Source organism: Lytechinus pictus, chromosome 8 (genome assembly GCF_037042905.1).
Source record: "Lytechinus pictus isolate F3 Inbred chromosome 8, Lp3.0, whole genome shotgun sequence".
Lineage (NCBI taxonomy): Eukaryota > Metazoa > Echinodermata > Echinoidea > Temnopleuroida > Toxopneustidae > Lytechinus > Lytechinus pictus.
The window spans coordinates 23,455,713-23,477,000 of NC_087252.1; the positions used below are offsets into that span (position 1 = coordinate 23,455,713).

The 21,288-nt window shown below is 38.7% G+C and overlaps 2 protein-coding genes across 3 annotated transcripts; both read left to right on the forward strand.

Annotated features, from left to right (window-relative positions):
* Positions 1-1,629: 1,629 nt before the first annotated feature.
* Positions 1,630-5,520, forward strand: LOC135155248 (uncharacterized protein K02A2.6-like). The gene has a single exon (XM_064104165.1). The coding sequence runs from the start codon at positions 1,630-1,632 to the stop codon at positions 5,518-5,520; it is 3,891 nt and encodes a 1,296-aa protein (XP_063960235.1).
* Positions 5,521-8,539: 3,019 nt separating this feature from the next.
* On the forward strand, positions 8,540-20,719 carry LOC129266990 (electron transfer flavoprotein subunit beta-like). Of its 2 annotated transcripts, none has more exons than XM_064103806.1 (6): positions 8,540-8,650; positions 10,938-11,096; positions 12,738-12,896; positions 14,325-14,546; positions 17,325-17,500; positions 19,348-20,719. In XM_064103806.1, the coding sequence occupies exons 1-5, from the start codon at positions 8,597-8,599 to the stop codon at positions 17,493-17,495; spliced, it is 765 nt and encodes a 254-aa protein (XP_063959876.1). In that variant the 5' UTR covers positions 8,540-8,596; the 3' UTR covers positions 17,496-17,500; positions 19,348-20,719. The 2 variants fall into 2 exon arrangements, with proteins under 2 accessions (XP_063959876.1, XP_063959877.1); XM_064103807.1 differs by having other exon boundaries at positions 8,552-8,650; positions 17,325-17,510.
* The last annotated feature ends 569 nt before the right edge of the window (positions 20,720-21,288 follow it).

Below are 21,288 nucleotides of genomic sequence, written 5' to 3' on the forward strand. Positions count from 1 at the left end.
ATTTTCCATAATGATCTCCGAGCATTGCAGTTGCCACATGCTGATAACCCTGCTTTGGTGGTGCAGTACTGGATTGTCAATAGCATTGCTCTGAGCTTGTTGTAGGCTGGGCTTCTCTATGGAAAGAGTTTCTTTTAGTGACTAGTCTCGGATTGTGTCCGATCATGCTAGAATGAAGTGTGTAAGCCTGGAACTTACGGTTCCACTTGCCAGTAATTACTTGCCATGAAGATGGAGAATTCTCCTCTTCTGGAATAATTCTTCGAGAATATCTGGAACACGAGCGCCGTCCCTGTTGTATATTTTATACAGGTTGATGATCGCGGCTTATTGCCGTCTGATGTAGTGCGTTTTGCATAACTTAGATTCTTGCTCTAGATAGTTCAGGATGTTGTCGAAGAGTTAGAGTGCGTAGGATTTGTATCCAAGCACTGGGTTAGTGGTTTACCCAGTGGGCTGGCATGGCATAATTTGCAGCCCTTGGGAAGTTTATGGGAAGTGAATACTAGGTTTGGTTCGCCTATGACTCCGGTCTAGATAATGGAGCCTTGCTCTTATCCCGTTGAGTCATGGATACTCTGTGCTCTGCGGAAGCTCTAGTGAGGACCCAATGTCCAAGCGGGGGTGCCGAGTGAGCAGTTTCCGAAGGTGGTTAACAGAACTACTGATTGCTGTGTTTTGGCTAGGTTCAGATAGGGGTTGTTGGCATTCCTCATGGGTGTAGCCATGGCCGAGGGACTTTCTTTCGGGTTCCAACGGTCTTGCTCATCCAGAGTTTGAGTGCTTCTTCAGAGATCCCCGTATCGATCCTCAAAAAATTGGGAAGGGAGCAGTGTAGTGAAAACGGCCAGGCCGATTTGGCGTTTTCAGCTACTGATCCTTGTCGTCTGCTACCATCGTCGTCTGCTGCTGGAGACCTCATGGCAAGCCAAGATGTAGTGCCGCGTGCAACTTCACCAGAGGTGACCAATCAGAAGCAGGGATTCGACACCCCGTGATGGAGGATGCGGACGGCATCGCCATCTTTGGATACTGCTGAGAGATGTACTGGAACCAACCTATTGAGAAGTTATACTGTTGTTATTGCTGAGTTATATTGCTGTTTTCTACCTGTTCAGTTGTTCTACTGGATTCATCGTGGGACAGAACTTACGGTGAGTCAATATACTTTTGACTGAATATATGTGATGCATGTATTTCGTCTTTTGTGCAGTACATTTCCACTTTTAAGATTGTTCGAACTGAGCACTCGAACAACACCAACATATAGGTAGTGTGCCCAAACTGAGTGATGGGTACAATTTTGACGAATGGCTTGAACTCCTAGAAGCATGGTTTGATGCTAACAATATACAGGAAGATGGGAAAAGAAGGGCGATATTTCTGACCAATCTTGGTAGCAAGAGCTATCACATTCTCAGAGCTCTCTTGCAGCCGAGTAAACCAATAGATCAAACATACACAGTATGCAAAACTACGCTTACGTCACACTTCGTACCAAAGCCTACCGAAATTGTTCAGCGCTATAGGTTTTACACTTGTGTGCAAAAGCAAGATGAGTCCATACCGCAATTTGTAGCAAATTTGCGCCAATTAAGCGAAGGCTGTAATTTCAAAGAATTAGATAACATGATTAGGGACCGCTTAGTAGTGGGTTGCCGGGATATCGCAATTCAACGCAAGCTGTTAAGTGAGTCGTCCCTAACCTTACAACATGCACTTCAGACCGCCACAGCTATGGAGGTAGCAGACAGAGATGTTGAAAAGCTCAAAGTATTAAGTAAAGGGACCGAGTCACCTACAGTTCAGAAGATGCAGGGCAGAAGCCAGCATAAACCATTTATGTCCTCATCGCGTAAAAATACACATCAAAGACAGAAGCAGGAAGTGCAGGAAAAGCAAAGCCAAAAGAAACAGGAAAAACCTGCCTCAAGATGTTGGAGATGTGGTTCAGGTGATCATGGCCAGTCAGCATGTAGATTTAAGGATGAGAAATGCTATCAGTGTTCTCAAGTGGGTCACACCCGCAGCCAGTGTGAGAAGATCAAGCAATACAGATCTAGAAAGAAATATGCAAACCACTTGAATGGTGAGGAAGGTGCAGAACTGATAGAAAACATGCCTAGTGGAGAACTCAGACACCTTAGGGGTGGAATGGTAAACAAGATGGCAAAGTACAGTAAACCGTTCCAGACTAGCCTAAGCCTAAATGGGATCCAAGTTAATTTAGAAATAGACACAGGAAGCCCCTGGACGATGATGTCGCAGCAGGATTTTCATAAACTGGGACATCGAGCTGATGTGAAGCAAGCAAATGTTTCCTTGAAAACATACACAGAGTCATCAGTACCAATCATTGGTGAGGCAATGGTAGAAGTCAAGTTTGATGCCAGCCAACCACCAAAGAAGTTGACACTTCTTGTAGTTGAGAAAGGTGTTGCGTTACTGGGCCGAGACTGGATGCAAGCCGCACCAGAAGGAATCTACAGATTCCTACAGAATCGCCTCAACCTTCAAACACATGTTTCCAACAATCCAGAAACCGTGCATAAGATACAAGCTACCTTACAAGACATGTTAGTGAAGCACAAGCAAGTGTTTGACTGTTCAAAAGTTGGTAAACTTGAAGGCTACCAGGCAAAGGTGCATCCTCAAGATGATGGAGATAAAGTCAGGTTCTACAAAGCTGCACCAGTCCCATATGCAATGCGCCAGAAAATTGACGAAGCCATTGATGAGCTACAGGACCAAGGCGTGATTGAGCCGGTGAAGTTTGCTGATTACGCATGTCCTATCGTAGTGGTGAAGAAACCAAATGGTAAAGTCCGCATCTGTGGCAACTATAAGTTGACAGCAAATAAAGTTCTAAGGGTGGAACGGTACCCAATTCCTTCGCTCCAGGATATGCTCCAGGACTTAGGTGGAGGTCAACAGTTCAGCAAGCTTGACCTTTCACATGCATACCACCAGATAGAACTTGATGAACAAGCAAGGAAGTACACCACAGTAAATACACACAGAGGACTTTTTCAGTACACTAGGTTACCCTTTGGTATAGCCACAGCCCCTGCGCTCTTCCAAAGAGCAATGGAGTCACTCTTAGCTGACATACCAATGTGTCGCCCGTACCTAGATGATATTATAGTTAGCGGGAAGACAGAGGAAGAACACATTGCCAACTTGCAAGCTGTACTGCATTGCCTAGAGAGTAATGGACTTCGACTGAAAAGGGAAAAGTGTGAGTTCATGATGGACTCGGTGGAGTTCCTTGGCCACAAGCTGGATCAACAGGGAGTTAGCCCACTCCCAGACATGATAGAAGCCATAAAGAAGACTCCAAGACCACAGAACCAGAGCCAACTGCAGGCATACCTAGGACTTCTGGGCTACTATCGGAAGTTTATACCAAATTTGACCAAAGAGATCGCCCCACTAATAACACTGTTGAAGGCAGAGTATGCTTCAGTGCCAAAGAAGCGGGGAGACCGGAACAAAGCAGATCCAAACCTGAAGTGGGGAGGAGACCAAGAAAGAGCCTTCCAGAAGTCAAAGGAACTGGTTCAGAGTGACACAGTGTTGACACACTACGACCCCAGTAAGCCTTTGTTGTTGCAATGTGATGCAAGCCCCTATGGTCTAGGTGTAGTCCTCAGCCATGTAGGAACAGACGGTCTAGAGCAGCCCATTTCTTTTGCATCACGCACGCTCACCAGAAGTGAAGCAAATTACGCCCAATATGAAAAAAAAGGACTCTCTGTCATTTTCGGTGTAAAGAAATTTCACAAGTACCTGTACGGAAGACGATTTACAATCGTCACAGACCACAAGCCGCTGTTAGGCATATTCGGTGACACCAAACCTGCAAGCCCCATGGCCTCTGCAAGGTTAGCCAGGTGGCACATGATCCTCTCAGCCTACGAATATGACATCATATACAAGGAAGGTAAACAGCACCAGAATGCAGACGCCCTATCACGCCTACCCTTGGCAGATGATCAAACAGTGTGGTCGCATCAGAGTCTTGCAGAGCTGGATGAGCAGCCTCCAGTTCAAATCAATATGCTGGATATTGACACAAGGCCAGTTGAAGCCGATGAAGTCAGAAGAATCACCAAAAGGGATCCTGTTCTCGCAAGAGTAACAGCCTATGTGATGAATGGATGGCCAAACCCCAAGAACGTTCCACCAGAGCTCAAAGCCTTTGCGCAGAAGAAGGAGGAACTCTCGATTGAGGATGACATCATATTATGGGGGCATAGAGTGGTCATTCCAGACAACAAGCAGATGAGACAAAGAATCCTTGATGAACTTCATGGGACTCATCCAGGCATAGTCAAGATGAAAGCACTTGCACGATCCTTTGTATGGTGGCCAGGCATCGACAAAATGTTGGAAGAGAAGGTGAAGACCTGTACAACTTGTCAGGAGCACCAGCGAAGCCCACCACCTGCCCCTATCCACCCATGGGAGTTCCCAGAACGTCCCTGGAGTAGGATCCACATCGATTACGCCTACATCGATAACCAGAACGTGCTGATTGTTGTTGACGCATACACCAAGTGGATTGAAGCTATTGGAGTAGCACACGCCACTGCAGCTGCTACAGTCACTGCCATGCGACGCCTGTTTGCAACGTATGGTATTCCAGAAACAGTCGTAAGTGACAACGGCACCCAGTTTGTCTCTGAAGACTTTTCAAACTTCCTGTTCAACAACAATGTAGAACATGTGCAAACAGCCCCAAAACACCCTTCCAGCAATGGCCTTGCGGAAAGGGCTGTGCAAACCTTGAAAAGTGGAGTGAAGAAAACCAGTGGAACATCATTGGAGATGCGCATCCAAGTATTCCTGATGACCTATCGGATAACTCCACAAGGAACTACCATGAAAACACCAAGTGAACTAATGTTCAAAAGGAGGATCAGAAGTAGAATGGATCATGTCCGTCCGAACCTGCACAAGTCGGTTCAGAAGCAGCAATCTGCAATGAAACAGGCGGCAGACAAGCGCTCAAAGATGAGACAGTTCAAGTTGAATGATACTGTTCTGGTGAAGAACTTTGCAGCCGGACCAACTTGGCTCAGAGGAATAGTAACCGAAACACTCAATGAAGTCATGTACGTGATAGAGTTACAAGATGGTAAAGAGGTACGTCGCCATGTGGATCACATTAGACTTTACACTCTATCGCATGGAAATGATCATGACAAGGAAGAAATGCCTGATCAGAACACCAATCTACAACCAGAGATTCTGATTCAACAGACGCAGTATCCAAGCCAGACAACAGAAAATCCCAATATGGCACCTAGTACTAGCGAATCCTTAATTTCAAACACTGAACAGAGTATCGCTGATACTACAGCCATGTCACAGCAGGTCCAAACAGAGTCACTAAGTGATTCTGATGGAGCTGTCATGCCAAACATGCCAAATTCTAAGGTCATGTCAGAAAGACGAATGTCCACCCGGAAGCCAAAGACACCCTCAAAGTTAAGAGATTTCATTGTATATCATTAAAGCTATACACAATAGCAGCTAAAAAAAAAAAAAAAAAAAAAAAAAAAAAAGGAAAAAAGCTGTTAACCTGATTGTAAATAGTTGTTGGACAGTACAGTTAGGAGAAACACTTATAGCCACGTTAGAAGGCTTCTAGTTGGTATTGATACTAATTTGTAAACAAAAGGAAAGAGGTATGTTATAAATTGGTAATTCAATTTGATAGTTGAATGATTTAAAAAAAAAAAAAAATTGAGGGTGGAGAGAAGAATGAAGTTCTATAGGTAGAGAAAAAGTGTTACCTTTAAATTTGATATGGAGGAAAATAATGACAATCACAAGTGTTGTAATCTTGAAAGTTTGTTTATTAGAGAAATATGAAAAGCACATAACTCGCATTGTATATAGTAAACTAGTCTGAGATTTAGACTTTAGCCGTTATGAGTCGTGAACATTGTATTTGGAGTCATTCACGAGATATTATTCATTGATGCAAACACATTTATGCAAACTTATTGATAAGGTTTAGTATATGATACAGTCTTAAGGATTACATTATTATTATATCCTGATTCATGTGATAAGAGTCACACAGTTTATGCTAGTGAACAATTAACAGATAACCCAATTAAGTCAAATGCCACCTGTAGCTATTTCTTTATAAAGTGAGATTTAGGATGAAGTATATTCACAGAGGTTAGTTTGAAATAGCCATGTATGTTTAATTGATTATGGTTAATTGTTGAGTAAGCAAAGTACTATGGCGAAGTTTAGCCTAGCGTGCCTAGTTTAGTATTACTGTTATCTGGTTACAAGTTATACAGTGTTACTTGTTGTATTTAGTGTTATACATGGGTAGTGAATGTATTACATTAGCCAGTTGAAATGAAGCAGGATATGCTCCCAATTAAAAGGGGAGGAATGTGATGTATGAACTGAAGACTAACGACGCAAGCTTCATGTGCAGCCTTGTACGCATGCGCGAGAGAGAGCAAGATGGCGTAACATTAAATGGCAGACACTACTCTACATCGCTGTGCTATTATCTCATTATTATGTATCCCTTTAAGAACCACAACACAAGAACATAACATGGACCTATGTTAATTTTTGCATATTTCGAATATTAAGGTTCTAAAGTATCTATGTGCAAAGTTTGGTGAAAATGACATGGATTTCACTTTAACTGTGGAACGTCCTTAAAATGTTGCCGTTGTGGCCTTTCCATAGTTGTGATTGATCGGATCAATCACATGCAACTCTTTGTAAGACGGGGTCCAGATTACACTTTTGGTATGTTGTAAATAGAGACCTCCATTTGAAATAATTAAATTTTTTAAAGATTGATATCCTGTATGGCAGTCTCTATCTTGGGTAGATGTAGAACTAGAATAAGGCTGTGAAGCCGTGAATTTTATTCTATTCATTAATATATTTATTTTCAGCCTGGCGTACCCCCTTAAAGGACATGCAAGTCCACCCCAACAAAAAGTTGGTTTGAAAAAAAGAAACAAATCAATGAAGCATAACACTAAAAATTTCATCAAAATCGGATGTTATTATGTAAAATAAGAAACTTTTAGCACTTTAAAATTTCTCTTAGTTTCACAAAACAGTTATACGTACATCCTGGTTGGTCTGCAAATGAAGAGACTGATGACGTCACCCACTCACTATTTCTTTTGTATTTTATGATATGAAATGTGAAATATTCTTATTTTCTCCTCATTGTCATGAAACGAAATTTTATTCCTTAATACTGAACGTGTGTAATTTTCATCGTTTTATAATTTCGGGGTTCAAAATAGCGGGTTCTTATTTTCAAATCCGTAAAAAATGAAATATTGTATAATTCGAATAAAATGATGAAGGAAAAATTGAGTGAGGGACATCATCGACTCTCTAATTTTGATGTCTCTGAGTTGTGGTATAACTGTTTTGTGAAAAATGCTTCTTTGGTTTATCTCTTTTTATCCAAATCAACTTTTTTTTCTTTGGGGTGGAAAGTCATGTCAGTTGAACTTATGAATATGAATTTCATATAATCGCCTTAAAAAAGATGTCTTATACGCAGAGAGAAAATACAGATTTAGGCCTTCCGTGGAAGATGCAGAACAGGAGGTGGGGGGGGGGGGGGGGGGGTCTGTATCTATAGAGTTCAGACTTCAGTCCCTCGATTTTCCATTTATAAGTAAAAGTGCTTTAAAAAACCGACAAGGACAGGGTGAAGAAGAATTGAGAGACCGGATTTGTGTCGAACGAAGGAACAAGAGAGAGAGAGAGAGAGGGGGAATGAAAATTTAGATATAAATTATTGGAAAGAGTTCAATACAGGAAGAAAGAAAGAAAGAAAGAAAAAAGAAAGGAAGAAAGATAGAAAGAAAGAAAACTTAAAAGAAAGAAAGAAAGGAAGGAAGGAAGAAAGATAAAAAGAAAGAAAGAAAGGGGAAAAGCAAATCGAAAAAATAATCAAGATCTAGAAAATAGAAACAGAAAAAGAAAAAGAACTGATGAAAGAAAATAGGAAAGAGAGAATTAAGTGGTGATATTATAATTCATATGTAAAAGACATCCGTGAGTTGTTAATGAATAAAAACGTTCAATCTTTTTTTTTCTCATCAAAAAGTCTATGTTAAAGATATTAATAGATTACAAATTATTTATTATATTTTCCAATATGCTCTCCATAATAAAAAAAAATCCAACCTGCAAAGGACAAACCTAAAAGGAGGGTGGGTAGATGCGATGCGTGGCTGAGTGTTCGATTTTTTGTTTTATTTGTTTTTGTGCTTTTTTTAAACCATAAAAAGGCCTCGAATCATTTTATTTAATGATATTGTAAATGAAAGAAAAACCAGGTTATCCTCCCTGAATATTGTTAAAGAAATGTGTACAGTTTGACTTTAAGTTCCCATCTGGAATAGGCCTAATCAAGTTATTGAAAATGTTTATGTACAATTAATTCTGAAACAAATGTGTCAACGATTTCATGTTCAAACCAAAAAAAGGTCTGGATATGGATTTCCGCAACTTCAACTCTAGAGGGCGGAAACACACGAAGAATTTATGAAACACACAGGATCAGACGAAAATCAAAATGGCCCTCCGTGTTCTTGTTGGCGTGAAAAGAGTGATAGATTATGCAGTTAAGGTAAGTTTAGACTAGTATAAGATTATGTATCAATAAAAAACACGTAAGCAGTTTTTTGAATACTTAATTTGAGTCAATTAGTTAACTTTCTGTCCCAATTTTTGCGCAGCTCCACTGCCACGGAGATCTGATATCGCATTGCTCGAGCCCTGCCCAGCCGCCGCCCACCGGCTGAGAAAGTTTGCTTTCCGCCGCAGACGAGACCGGGCGAAGGACATGTGAAGGGCAAAGGCCAAAGCAACCATGGCATGGGCATGGCGATATTTATTGGCATTTGTATCTAACCCGAGTATTTATTTTAACGACGTAGCTGATCATTTTGTACAACATGCGGCATTATCCTGGTTTAACTTAAGTCACCACTCCATTCACTGCCGTTCATTTCGTCAGCGGCGGTGAGTTCTTTCCTCTCCCAACAGTTAACTTACTTACTTAGTTGTTGTGTGTCCGGACGATCAATTTTAGAAAGTCATTTGGAAAAAATTACAAGCGAAGTTTCATTAATTTTAATTCAAAATGTTTGGAAATATTATAAAGTCTTTAAAGAACAAAACAGAAGATGATTACAAGTATTGAATCGGGGGGGGCAGTGTAGCTCAGTCGGTTAGAGCGCCTGTTCCGGATAAGATCGTAGATCTCAACGTGCGTGGGTTCGAGTCCCGCAGCATGCCCGAAGACGTCTAACAAAAAAACTGATGCTAGCGTTGTGTGTTAACGTGCCTCACCGCTGTGTTCAGTGCGGGTGTGAATGCAGTTGGAAAACACTCCGTCCATTGGAAAGGACGCAAATGTTGGTCCCGTGTACAGGAGAGTCACAACCTATGCACGTTAAAACCAATACACTATTCGTCAAAGAGTAGGGTGTTTACCCGGTGTATTGCACCTGCCGGTCCCCGGTACTACAATACTGCAAGAATCTTCAGGATTGAAGGAGGCAGTGTAGCTTGAAGAAGAAGAAGAAGAATTTATTTTTTAAGTGTAATCCAAAGACAAAAAAGAAGAAGGCTTCAAAAAGATAAAGTGTCTGGACACCCGACCCCCATCCTACTTTTAAAAAGTTTTACTTTGTCTTTAACTTAGTTGAACTTTGCACACAACGAGCGCACACACACACCGACACACATGAGAAGAGAGGTGACTTATTTCAGGATAAGGCCCAACATGCATAATTCAGTCACTCGTGATGGTTTCTATTCCACCTTTCATCCATTTTTTGTACCTCATGTTCGTGTAGACCAAAAGCTTCAATGGAACTGCACACTTAGCAGCGTTCGCACGCCGTTTAGAGGTGAATTGCAGCTGCCTCACGGAGCTTGCGGGAGCATCATAGAAATTGTACATTGTACCACGCACTGGAGATAGGGTGGCCGCACACAGAAGAATGCTATCGCGGTCAGAAGTGGTCAATCTTGACCACCGTGATCGCTATCGGCCAATTTTTTGCGATAAAAGTCCTTTTTATATGATATGTATGGATTAAAATAGTTTGTGCAAAATAGTTACAGGATGGAAAAAAACCCTTAAGTGGCCGCACACCTGGGCAGGTACTCTTCGGCTACGCTCCACCTACCCGAACATCAAGGTCCAAAACTCGCTAGAGCTGATACTCTTGAGTGGCAAAGATGGGGAAAAATGCATATTTATTGTAAAAATCCTACACCGAAACTAGCTTATAAAAGAATAAGAAGCTTAATTTCTTACTTTTAATCCTATTTGGATTTAATCCTAAGTGGAGCGTTGTGGCCAAGTGGATTAGTCTTCGGACTTTGAAACAGAGGGTCGTGGGTTCGAATCCCAGCCATGGCGTAATTTCCTTCGGCAAGCAATTTATCCACATTGTGCTGCACTCGACCCAGGTGAGGTAAATGGGTACCCGGCAGGATTAATTCCTTGAATGCTTGAGCGCCTAGGCAGCCCAGCTAAAGCCAGGGTAATAATAGCAGGGCCCGCTGGGAGAACAGTTTTCGGAACTGAAGCGGTTACCCTTGGTAAATATACCGCTATTATTATTATTAGTAATTTCACTCCATATCCATCACTGCAGTTATCCTCAAAATTGGTGATTTAGAGCCAACTTCAAGCTCCTCACACGTATAAATAATTCGCTGCCGATTTCAAAACATCGTATACTTATGTGCGAGAGTCCGAGCTCAGACCCTCGCGCATGTGATGTTTTGAAATCTGCAGCGAATTATTTATACGTGTGAGGAACTCGATGTTGGCTCTGTATTTTCCCTTTTCATTTTAATATTAATTGGCGATGTATTGGTTGGTTTGTTATCCGTAGATCCGTGTCAAACCAGACAATATGGGCGTGGTTACGGAGGGTGTCAAACACAGCATGAACCCGTTCGACGAGATAGCCGTAGAAGAGGCTGTAAGGTTGAAGGAAAAGAAACTTGTCAAGGAAATCATCGCTGTCAGCTGCGGACCACAACAATCTCAGGTAAGCTACATACGTAGACATACAATCTGACTGCATTTCATTAAACTGTATTGAAACATATTCAGAGCTCAAGTATCATTCAAATTCTGATCTAAAGATAAAGCTAGATGCACAGTGAGCAAAGCTGTGGCTTTGCAAAATGTACAAAATTCACAGTTTTGTAGCTGTTTCACGTACTAAAGCCAGATGGAGAACTCTAAAAGTAAATGGACAAAGTTCGCCATTTTGGGGCCATTTTTCAATAGGGCTTCAAAATGGCTTTTAAAAAAATGCTGTTTTAAAAAATTGAGAGAAAACAGCAAGCTGCTCTCGACAAAGTCTATTTCTTTATCGATTTCATCAAATTAATTAATTAATTGGGAAAGACCTCAATTTTGAAAGAGAGTTCAAGCTCTGGTCTGAAAATAGCCCCAAAATTCTGATTCTATTATCAATTTTATCAAATTAATTTCTGTTTCTGTTTATGGTAACTCCCGTAGGAACTCAGCAGGACAGCATTTTTGCTGGTAAACGCCAAGCTGGTATATAACCAATTACATTTTACATCTAGGTTAATCAGTCATAGTGGCTGACGTTATAGACGACAGATATCACTCTCGGGCCTTTTTATCAAAGTGGAGACAATGGCAGAGTTGGGATTCGAACTCACAACCTTGCGATTATGAGTCCAATGCTCTAACCACTGGACCACACGACCCAAATTTATTGATAATAGGCCCATATTCTGAGCTTGAATTTAATTTAAACTCTGGAGTCTGAACCAAATTGTGGTCAAGCTATTGATAGCCAAACCTGATTCGTATCTTATAAGCCAACTTCACAAACCTGTTGAAATCACAACCTTTCAACTTAGAGCTACATGTAGATATCTTCTAATATTGATACTGACAAAGAAACACCAAGACATAGCTTTATCCCCAACAAGACCTCATTTTCTTAGCATTGGTGTAAGTAAAATAGTAGTCCTTAGAGTATACAGCAAGAATAGTACTAATGTCATTATACTACTAAACCATGTCATTAGATCCAAAAGGTTTGAAACATTGTAAAGATTTTTTATGCAAGCAGAATTTATAAAATCCCTATAATACACAACATTATCCAGACATGCCCTTTTTAGAGTATTTGTTCCTCTTTTTTGCTATAAATACGCCAATACTTTTTTGTATGATTTGTTACTTTGTTTAAATTTCCGATCATGGAGTATGTATTGTACACAGCGCGTGACACTAGTGCTGGTCCGACAGTCCCAGACCGGTAAAAATCACTGTCGGGCCAGTCACTTGTTGCATGAAAAGAACAGGCTACGAGCACATGTTTAAAAGGGTGAATTATCAAGTTTTCAAGTAGAGTCATTTCACATGTTCTTTTCACCGATCTCACTACAATAGGCTGGCAATTGTTACGTTGAGACAATTTTTTTATAATACTCTTTTTTTGTCAAAAATACTTTTTTTGGTTGTAGATGGTTGGCAGGTCTGATTATTGGTTTCTAAAACATATGCAGTGAAACCTGGTTTAGCAACCATTTCTATAGCATAAAATATAAAGACCACCTGTCTGAAAGGCCTGCTTTTCTTGTCTTCCGTGGAATTTAGAATTTAAATGCAATTGTATATTTGATATACTTTCTTCATTCAGGAAACGTTACGTACAGCACTGGCCATGGGTGTTGACAGAGGTATTCATGTTGAGGTCAGCGGAGCAGAATACGAGGGTCTAGGTCCATTCCATGTTTCCAAGATCATGGCAAAACTTGCGCAAGAAGAAGATGCGAACTTAGTCATTCTTGGAAAACAGGTGAGAATTCATTTATTGTCATGTAATTTGCTATAAAAAAAAATTGAAAAAAGTGTTGTCTGACTCTTGATCAGTAACAGAAAAGTGCATGGGGAAAAGTATATCATATATTACAAATAAATAAATACATCAGATACAGAAAATAATAAATACATGACCTTTCCTATATTTCAGTAGGATGATCACTAACACTTCCAAGTGAAGATGTTTGTATGAGCTTTCCCAGCAAAGCATTCAAATTCTAAAAAGGAAGGCATAGTATAGACCATCATGGGAGCGTTTCATCAATACCAATACTGCTCAATCGCAGTTACATCCTTTAAAAGGCTTGTTATTAAAAGCTATGTTCACTAGTTAACCTCCAACCAAAAGTTTAACAAGCACTAAATATTTCATACAAATCGGATATAAGGGAGTCATGGCATTTAAAAAAAAAAAAAAAAAATGATGGTCTGCATATCCTGGTCAGTATGCAACTTTGGAGGTATATTTATTTATTTTTGATACCATGTAATATCAAATATGCTAATCTTCATAGATTTGATAATGTGTTATAAAATTAATAGTGATGACTGATTTCAATTTTTTCACGAAAAAATCAAACAATGTTTTTGATTTACATTATTGGGGGAAGAAATTGAATCAAAAGTAATTGACGATATAATGAAGGCTGATGGGCGGTTGGGCAAACTTGATCCCCTGCCCTGTTAAATGAAGATGACGGGCACTGCGAAAACATCACTTATCCCTTAGAGTGAAGTATCGTGTCAGGATATATTGGGTAATTTTGACCAATCCAGATGCCTATAGGGTGATAATGCCTACCAGCAGACTTTCAGAGGAAGTATTAATGGTGAACTGTGATGTGCACAGTGGATGCATCAGTGAGATTAACATTGAGTAAGTTGAGGGTACATTTGATTAATTCACTTTAGTATTCACTATTACAATTTATAAAGTACCATCTACATGTACATGCATTCAGCTATAATCTATTTTGAGCCAAACTGTTATGATCACCCCGAGATTAGCTGGAAATGCTACACAACAGTTTTGAAAGTGAGGAGGGGGGGGGGGATGGCTGACTGTGCAAACAAATTACAATCAAATTATAATTTTTACTTCAAATACATGGCCCCAGTCTAATGCATAGAGTTTTGCTTATTTAAAAAAAATGTATTTTAGAAAATCAAACTTTTAATTCATACAAAATCAGAATTGAATATCATAACTTGAAATTGAGAATCAAACACATGTTCCAGGTGGAAATAATGTTTCAACTCTCATGCTCTCTCTCTCTTTCTCTTTCTCTTCCTTTCCCCTCTTTTCCTTTCTCTATCTTTTATCTATCTCCCTTTTTTTCTTTTCCTTCTCTTTACCCTTTTTCTATTTCCCCTCTGGCTGTTACTTTCCCTCTCTCTCTCACAGGCAATCGATGATGACTGCAATCAGACGGGTCAAATGACGGCGGCCATATTGGACTGGCCTCAAGCGACCTTTGCCTCAGAGGTCAAAATTGAAGACAATAAGATGGAAGTGTTGAGGGAGATCGATGGTGGATTAGAGACGATCCAGGTCTCATTACCAGCCGTTGTCACAGCAGATCTGAGGTTAAATGAACCCCGGTATGCAACGCTACCTAACATCATGGTGAGTAATAATGGTTACCGGGGACACGTTCCATCCTAGATTTTGATTGGCTGAGAAGCACTGTTACTATGGTAAATGTTGGATAAAACAGGACTTGTCAGATGACAAATCCCTTAATGAAATGCTCTCCAGATTTCCCAAATTAGGTTTACTAAGGGCCTTTTCACACGCGAATCTTGAATCATCATTGTAAATGATGATTGCTTTTGTATTCGTGACTGTGATTAGCGTTCGTGATTCTAATCATTTTCTAGTTTGGTTTCACACGTGCTAAATATTCGTCATTAGCCTTATTTTTCACTGGAATCATTCAAATTATGATTTTTTTTACTGTGTGAAAGGGCGGTAATTTTATCAGATCTAGATCCAGGATGATATGGTCACAATAACCTCTATTTCAAAGACTCTCTCATGAGGTGGTTTGCTGCAACTCCATTGATTTTGCTATTAAAACTTCACGATAGTATAGAATACTCAACATAGAGCTTGTTTACTCAGTCAAAATCCCAAACAATACTATAAATCCTTGTCACCTGTACTTTGACCCATACATGTTAAACCTAACGTTGATAGGCTTGCTTACTTAGCACGTTTACAGCTGTACCAGTTTATATTCACTTAGTCTAAAAGCAGATTGTCAACTCATTAGATAGGTTAATACCACATGGGTCATAATTATTTCATCTGCTATCAATTTTACCTAATTGCCATTTGGCAGCGCGTGACACTGGCACTGGTCCGACGGTCCCAGACCGGTAAAAATTGCTGTCGGGCCAGTAACTTTTCAGAAAAAGCCAGATTTACTGGTCCGACATGACCAATAAGATTATATCTAACTGGTACAAAATATATTTTCTTCTCTTTTGTAAATGATAAAAATGGCTCTCATGAATTATGTTGAGTGTTTGTTCTGTATTTTTTTTTTTTTTGGGGGGGGGTAACAATAAGCAATAAAAGACAACAAAATAAACTCAAGTCTTTTTTACGTTTCTTTATTTTTGGGGACCAGTAAATTTTAGGTTTGGTCCAGTAAAGAATTGGAAAAACTGGGTATGTACTGGTCTGACATGATCAGGTCAGACCAGTAGGAAAAAAAAGGTTAGTGTGGAGCCCTGTGTTTGGTCTACACTATCTTTCAATTCAATTCAATTCATTTATTTCACTCAATAAAATAACATATATACAGGTAAATAAGAAATACATACTGACAAGAACAAAACAAAGTAACAAAAATGGTAATACAGTAAATAGTGTACAAAACAGGCTTCGAGCGTGGACTGGCATTAAAGATCTGTTGGATCTTAGAAGTTCCAGCCCAATAAAGAAAGAAAAAGAAGGGATACAAAATAGAACATACAAAGATAAAAGAATACAAGGGAAAAACAAGCATTAATAAAGTTACCTTTGGTGTAATACCCACTTAATCTAATTCCCATGTCGTGTAATGCTCAAATGATCTTATCTCCACAATGTCAAATCAGGTGATTTTTGTCAATTAAGGACGTTCCACAGTTAAAGTGAAATCCATGTCATTTTCACCAAACTTTGCACATAGATACTTTAGAACCTTAATATTCGAAATATGCAAAAATTAACATAGGTCCATGTGCTTGATTTTTTGCTATAGAGCTTCAAAGTTCACCCAAATTGATGTTCTTAAGAATTGCGCATTCAAAAGAATTTGGCATTTTTAGACCGCCCAAGATTACTACAATGAGTTTAAACCTCCATTACTCATTCAAAATACATGAAAAAGTCATCAAACTTCGCAAGAATGGAGAATCTATTAATAGTGCTATTTGTTTGCAATTTTAAGTTTAAAAGCACTGTCAGTTCTTAAAAATGGCGTAAAAGATAACAAAATCCCAATCTGAAAAATGTAAAATTTCAGTAACAAACTACAAACGTACAATAAATGCTGCACTTTATTCAAAATCCATGTCATTTTCACCAACATTTGCAGAGTTGTAGAGGAAGGTATACCTAAAAGGTACAAACATTAAAAAATAGGGGTTCATGTGCTTGTTTTTAAACTATCAGCATTTTTACTAGAGCAAATGTGCTTTTTAAAACACCAAAAATGGGCCGAATGCTTAGTATCTATGTGAAGAAAAAATCAAAACCACTCTACCATTTATTCAAACTCGGGCTAATATTCGTGATTCTTGGCAGCACTGCAGAGTAAAGTATTTTGAAATTGTAGAGAATATTTTTTTGAATGGTCCATGGAATAATTCAATTTTTTAGCTTCATGAAATAACGCATCGGATCTGCAGTTAAAGTGCAGAAGATGAGAAAAATCAGCTCATACCCGCAGCTAATTAATACCTGTTCATCCATTGTGACGTCAGCGCGCAGAGTGTAAACTATGCGCAGATCATAATGCGCACAAATATAACTGTGGAACGTCCTTAAACGTTTGATAAACACAAACAGTTCATCTTTTGAATGTAATGAAGACGAAGTGGTTTTAAAGTTAAACCAAGTGGATATTAAACAAAATGGCCTGTATTCTGAAGTTTAGTGGTACACACTGAGGGAGAGAGCTCAACCGTGCAATGGAAATATAAAAAAATGCTTGGTCGCTATAATGGAAAATGAATTTGCATGCAGCACAAAATGGATCAAATATTGAATGGCTTTCAACCAATCAAATTACAAGAATCTTTTAATGAGTTGTATAATAACTTTTATGTAACTGGGCACTGGTGACCTAAGATTAGTAGATTAAAGAATCCTTGTATTCTATCTTCTATTTCCCTTGTTTTCTTCATTTAGAAAGCCAAGAAGAAGCCTATCGCCAAGAAGACGCCGGGTGATCTTGGTGTTGATGTGACCCCAAGAGTAGAAGTGGTCAGAGTGGAAGATCCACCGGTCAGAGAAGCTGGACAGAAGGTTGAGAACGTGGGGGAACTTGTTGGCAAACTCAAAGAAGCTGGCTTCTGCTAACACAGGTTAGTATTGGTAAGGATATAATACAGTCTGTTGAAATTTTCAAATGGCTAAAATCCCACTGTTGAAATTTTTGGATTCACAATTCGGTGTGCCACCTTCATCGTAGACAGGCCAATTTCAAACTTTGGGGGTTGACATCTTATGCGCAGGCAGAGCACAGTATACTGTACTGTATTTGTGTTTTTACCATCCACTGCACTGCCTGAACTCCTTTTAAAAAAGCCGGACCCAGCTTATTTTAACTGATCATATTTCGCATAGAAATGTGCAGCAAATTTCTCTCCCGACCGCTAGACCCTGGTCGAAAGTATTTGCAAGCCGGTTGAGCCGTGGCGACAAGCACAGCATAGTCACATGCTTGTAGTGAGCGCCACAGTGATTAATTTTGACCTTTTTTTCCATGAGGCATTGCAAATTTCGGCCTGTCTGCTGCAATGATTGGTGGCACACACCGTGTTGTGAATCCACCGAACTATGAGAAGCTCTTGAATGGTGAATAATAGATGTGCAGGTGATATGAAAACGATGTCATCTTCTATGTGAAATGTCCACTGGATAGTAGTTTTCTTTAATGAATAAACTCCCTCTTGTGAATATTGATGAATGGAAAAAAGAGGAGAAGGAGAATAATTAAGAAGGTGGAAAATGAGAAAGAAGAAGGGATGGAGGAAAATAGAACAACACAAAGATCAAGAATGAGAAGAAGATTGCCATAAAGAGAAGAAAAAAAGGAAGACAAGAGAGAGAGAGAGAGAAGAAGATAGATAGATAGATAGATAGATAGATGGTTTATTAATAAAAATCAAGACATCATCGCGGCTAAGGCCGAATTGCGATGTATTTACAAGGTAATAATGACACACAAAAAATTTCAAACAATAACAGAGATAATTACAAAAAAAGAAGAAGAAATTGGTCATTATATTGTGACAAGTGGTAGGGACAACGGCAACGCTCATATTTGAGACATACTAATTATCAGGAGTTTGTGTTCTTTCCCCCAAAGCACCATTTCCTTGGGACCACGCAGCAATATAAAAATCTAAAAATACTTGGGTTAAAGGGCATTTCTCCCAATTGACCAAGAAAGTATAAGAATCTTAGAGATTTGGGTTGATTACACTTTTGAGTATAATTCATGTTTTTCTTCTTATTTTTTCCTTCCTCATAGGATGAATTATGCATTTAAATGTCACTACTGCTGGAATATTGATCTGTTATTACATTGACAAACATATATATATCTATAACATATGTGCTGATGTCCCTTCCCCCAAAATTACAAGGGGATTCAATATTATTCTGTATTCCTACATAAGTGAGTTTGATTTATCCCCCCCCAAAAAAAAAAAAAAAAATAAATAAATAGATAAGTTATTACTCTTTGGGGTTGGCAGCTCTGGGAGTCAGCTTAATTTATTCATTTGATTTATTCATGTATCCATGTAATAACTTCCGGTACCTGTTTGCATGCTTGAGTACCCACCTTAGACCGCATGGTTCCACTGCGGGTGACACTTTTGTTTCATACAGTGGGTCAGTGGTTGGTGTCGTGTTGTGGGTGCTCGAGCATGCAAACGGTATATTTATGTATATTTATTTTATTGATATATTTATATTACACGTATGTATTATTTTGATGTATTTATAGTTTGTGATTGGTAATTCTTTGTTTCAATGCACTTTTTGTTAATAAGAGTCTGAGGACAATTTTTTTGTTTTTAATTGAACATGACAATAAAAACAATTGAATTGAATTGAATTGAAATGAAATAAATTAAGCTTGGCACAAATAGATTATATTTTAGTAGTGCTGTCATCATCTCCATTTTTTTTTTCTCTTCAGGCTTGACAAATGATCAGACACTGTACAGCTTCATGCCTTCCTGCTCTTAGACCCAGTTGAAGTGTACACGAGAAAAATGAGGTGTAAGATGAGGAGTACGGCCAGCCCCACCAATGGAATAATTTGTTTGTAGATAGCCAATTGATGCAAGGCAAATACCTAGCAATAATGTGAAATGCGATCCAATGGGTCTACATGTAGGACTTGGAATTATGAATCGAGCGTACTGACAGGGGAGCATTTCATGAACAATTTTGTGTCCGATTTATACGCTCTCAGCCAATCAGATGCAAGGATTTGATGTAGCTTGTAACGTCTGCCAGTGAAAAATCACTGACAAATCTTTTTCATGGAATGCTCCCTGGATCATTCTTCTTGTTTGTCACTTTGTGTGATGGGTAAAAAAAAAGAAGCAATTTGAGATCACCTATCTAACGCATTATTTTATGTACGAACATGATTTTGATTACAAAATATATTGCATTTAAAGTGTAATATTCTCTTCCCTCTCTTTCCTCCTCTCTCATTGCTCTTTGGTTTCTCTCCCTCTACATTTCTCACTCTGTCTACTCACCATTCCTCACTTTATATTCCCCCTGATCTCTCTCTCTTGTTCTTCTCTCTTATACCTCAGTCACAATTCCCCTACTGCCACCATTCGGCGAGTAGAAAACAGCCGTTTTTAATTTTTTTATACCAGCTTCATACAGGTGGTCTGAATGAAATTAGATAGAATGACTGTCTTCGACTGTACGGTGGCCACAGAGGAAATGTGACTGAGATATTACTGCTTTATGTCTCTCTTCTTAATGTTTTTCGTCTTTTCCAATCCTTCGTTCTCTCTCCATTTCTGTCTCTCACTCTTATTTCTTTTCCTTTTCCTCTCTGTTCAAGCCTTTTTGTTTACCTATACCCACTTCATACATTGATTTATTATGGAATGTGGAGAGTGGTTTCTGAATAAAGTCTAATTATCGTATTCAAAGCAAGTTATTTGGAACTTCTTGAGCAGTTCATCATTTTAAAATAAACAGGCACTCTGTACAGATGAGCGATAATTGATATTTAATCACAACAGGAAAAAAATGTAATGAAATGATGCTTTTTTATTGTTAAATTTGGAGAAGATTGAGAATGATTTTGAGGTGATAAGCATCCTTGTTATTCTTTTGCAAAGGGATTGTCGATGGCTATGTGAATATTGAGACGATTTACAATATTTAATATGAAAATAATAGATTCCTTCATAGACATATATGTGATTATATGTATTTGTTTCAATATTCATGGCCCATATTGTTCCAAATTTGTTGACAAATGTTCTTGTATGTTCCATGGGAAATGTTGAATAAATATATTGACATAAAAAATACTGATGTGGCTGTATTTGTCTCCTGTACACATCAGTGTGTATGTTTGAAGTTAATATTGATGTGGCACTATGTTTTTAGTTTGCCCATATGATTAGTTGATATTAATAAAAGCAGAAAAATAGAGAAAAAAATATTGTGAAGGTTTGATGATAATCCATCAAACGATAGCAGAGTTACATTTGTTTTAAAAGTTTTGATTTGTAACGTCATTGGCAAGCAGCTCCCCCATTTGGTGTGTGGTATGGATTCTCCAAAACGCCATTTTCCCTAAATTTTTTTAGTATTTTTGTTTGTGCAGGATATATTATCAGACGCATCATTCCACACACCTTGTCTATAAAAAAATATTTGTATTCCTCATATTTGATTTTTGAAGTATTAAGATATTTTGGAATTAATTTAACATAATATATTGGGAAACTGTTCACATAATTATGAGTCACAAATTAAAAAAAAAATTGAAAGTGCATGCATAACTTTTATTTGATGGATTTTCATAATACTTCACCAATAATGTTCTCTAATTTTTCTGATTTTTTTACACGAACTTATCATCGGGTGGAAATTC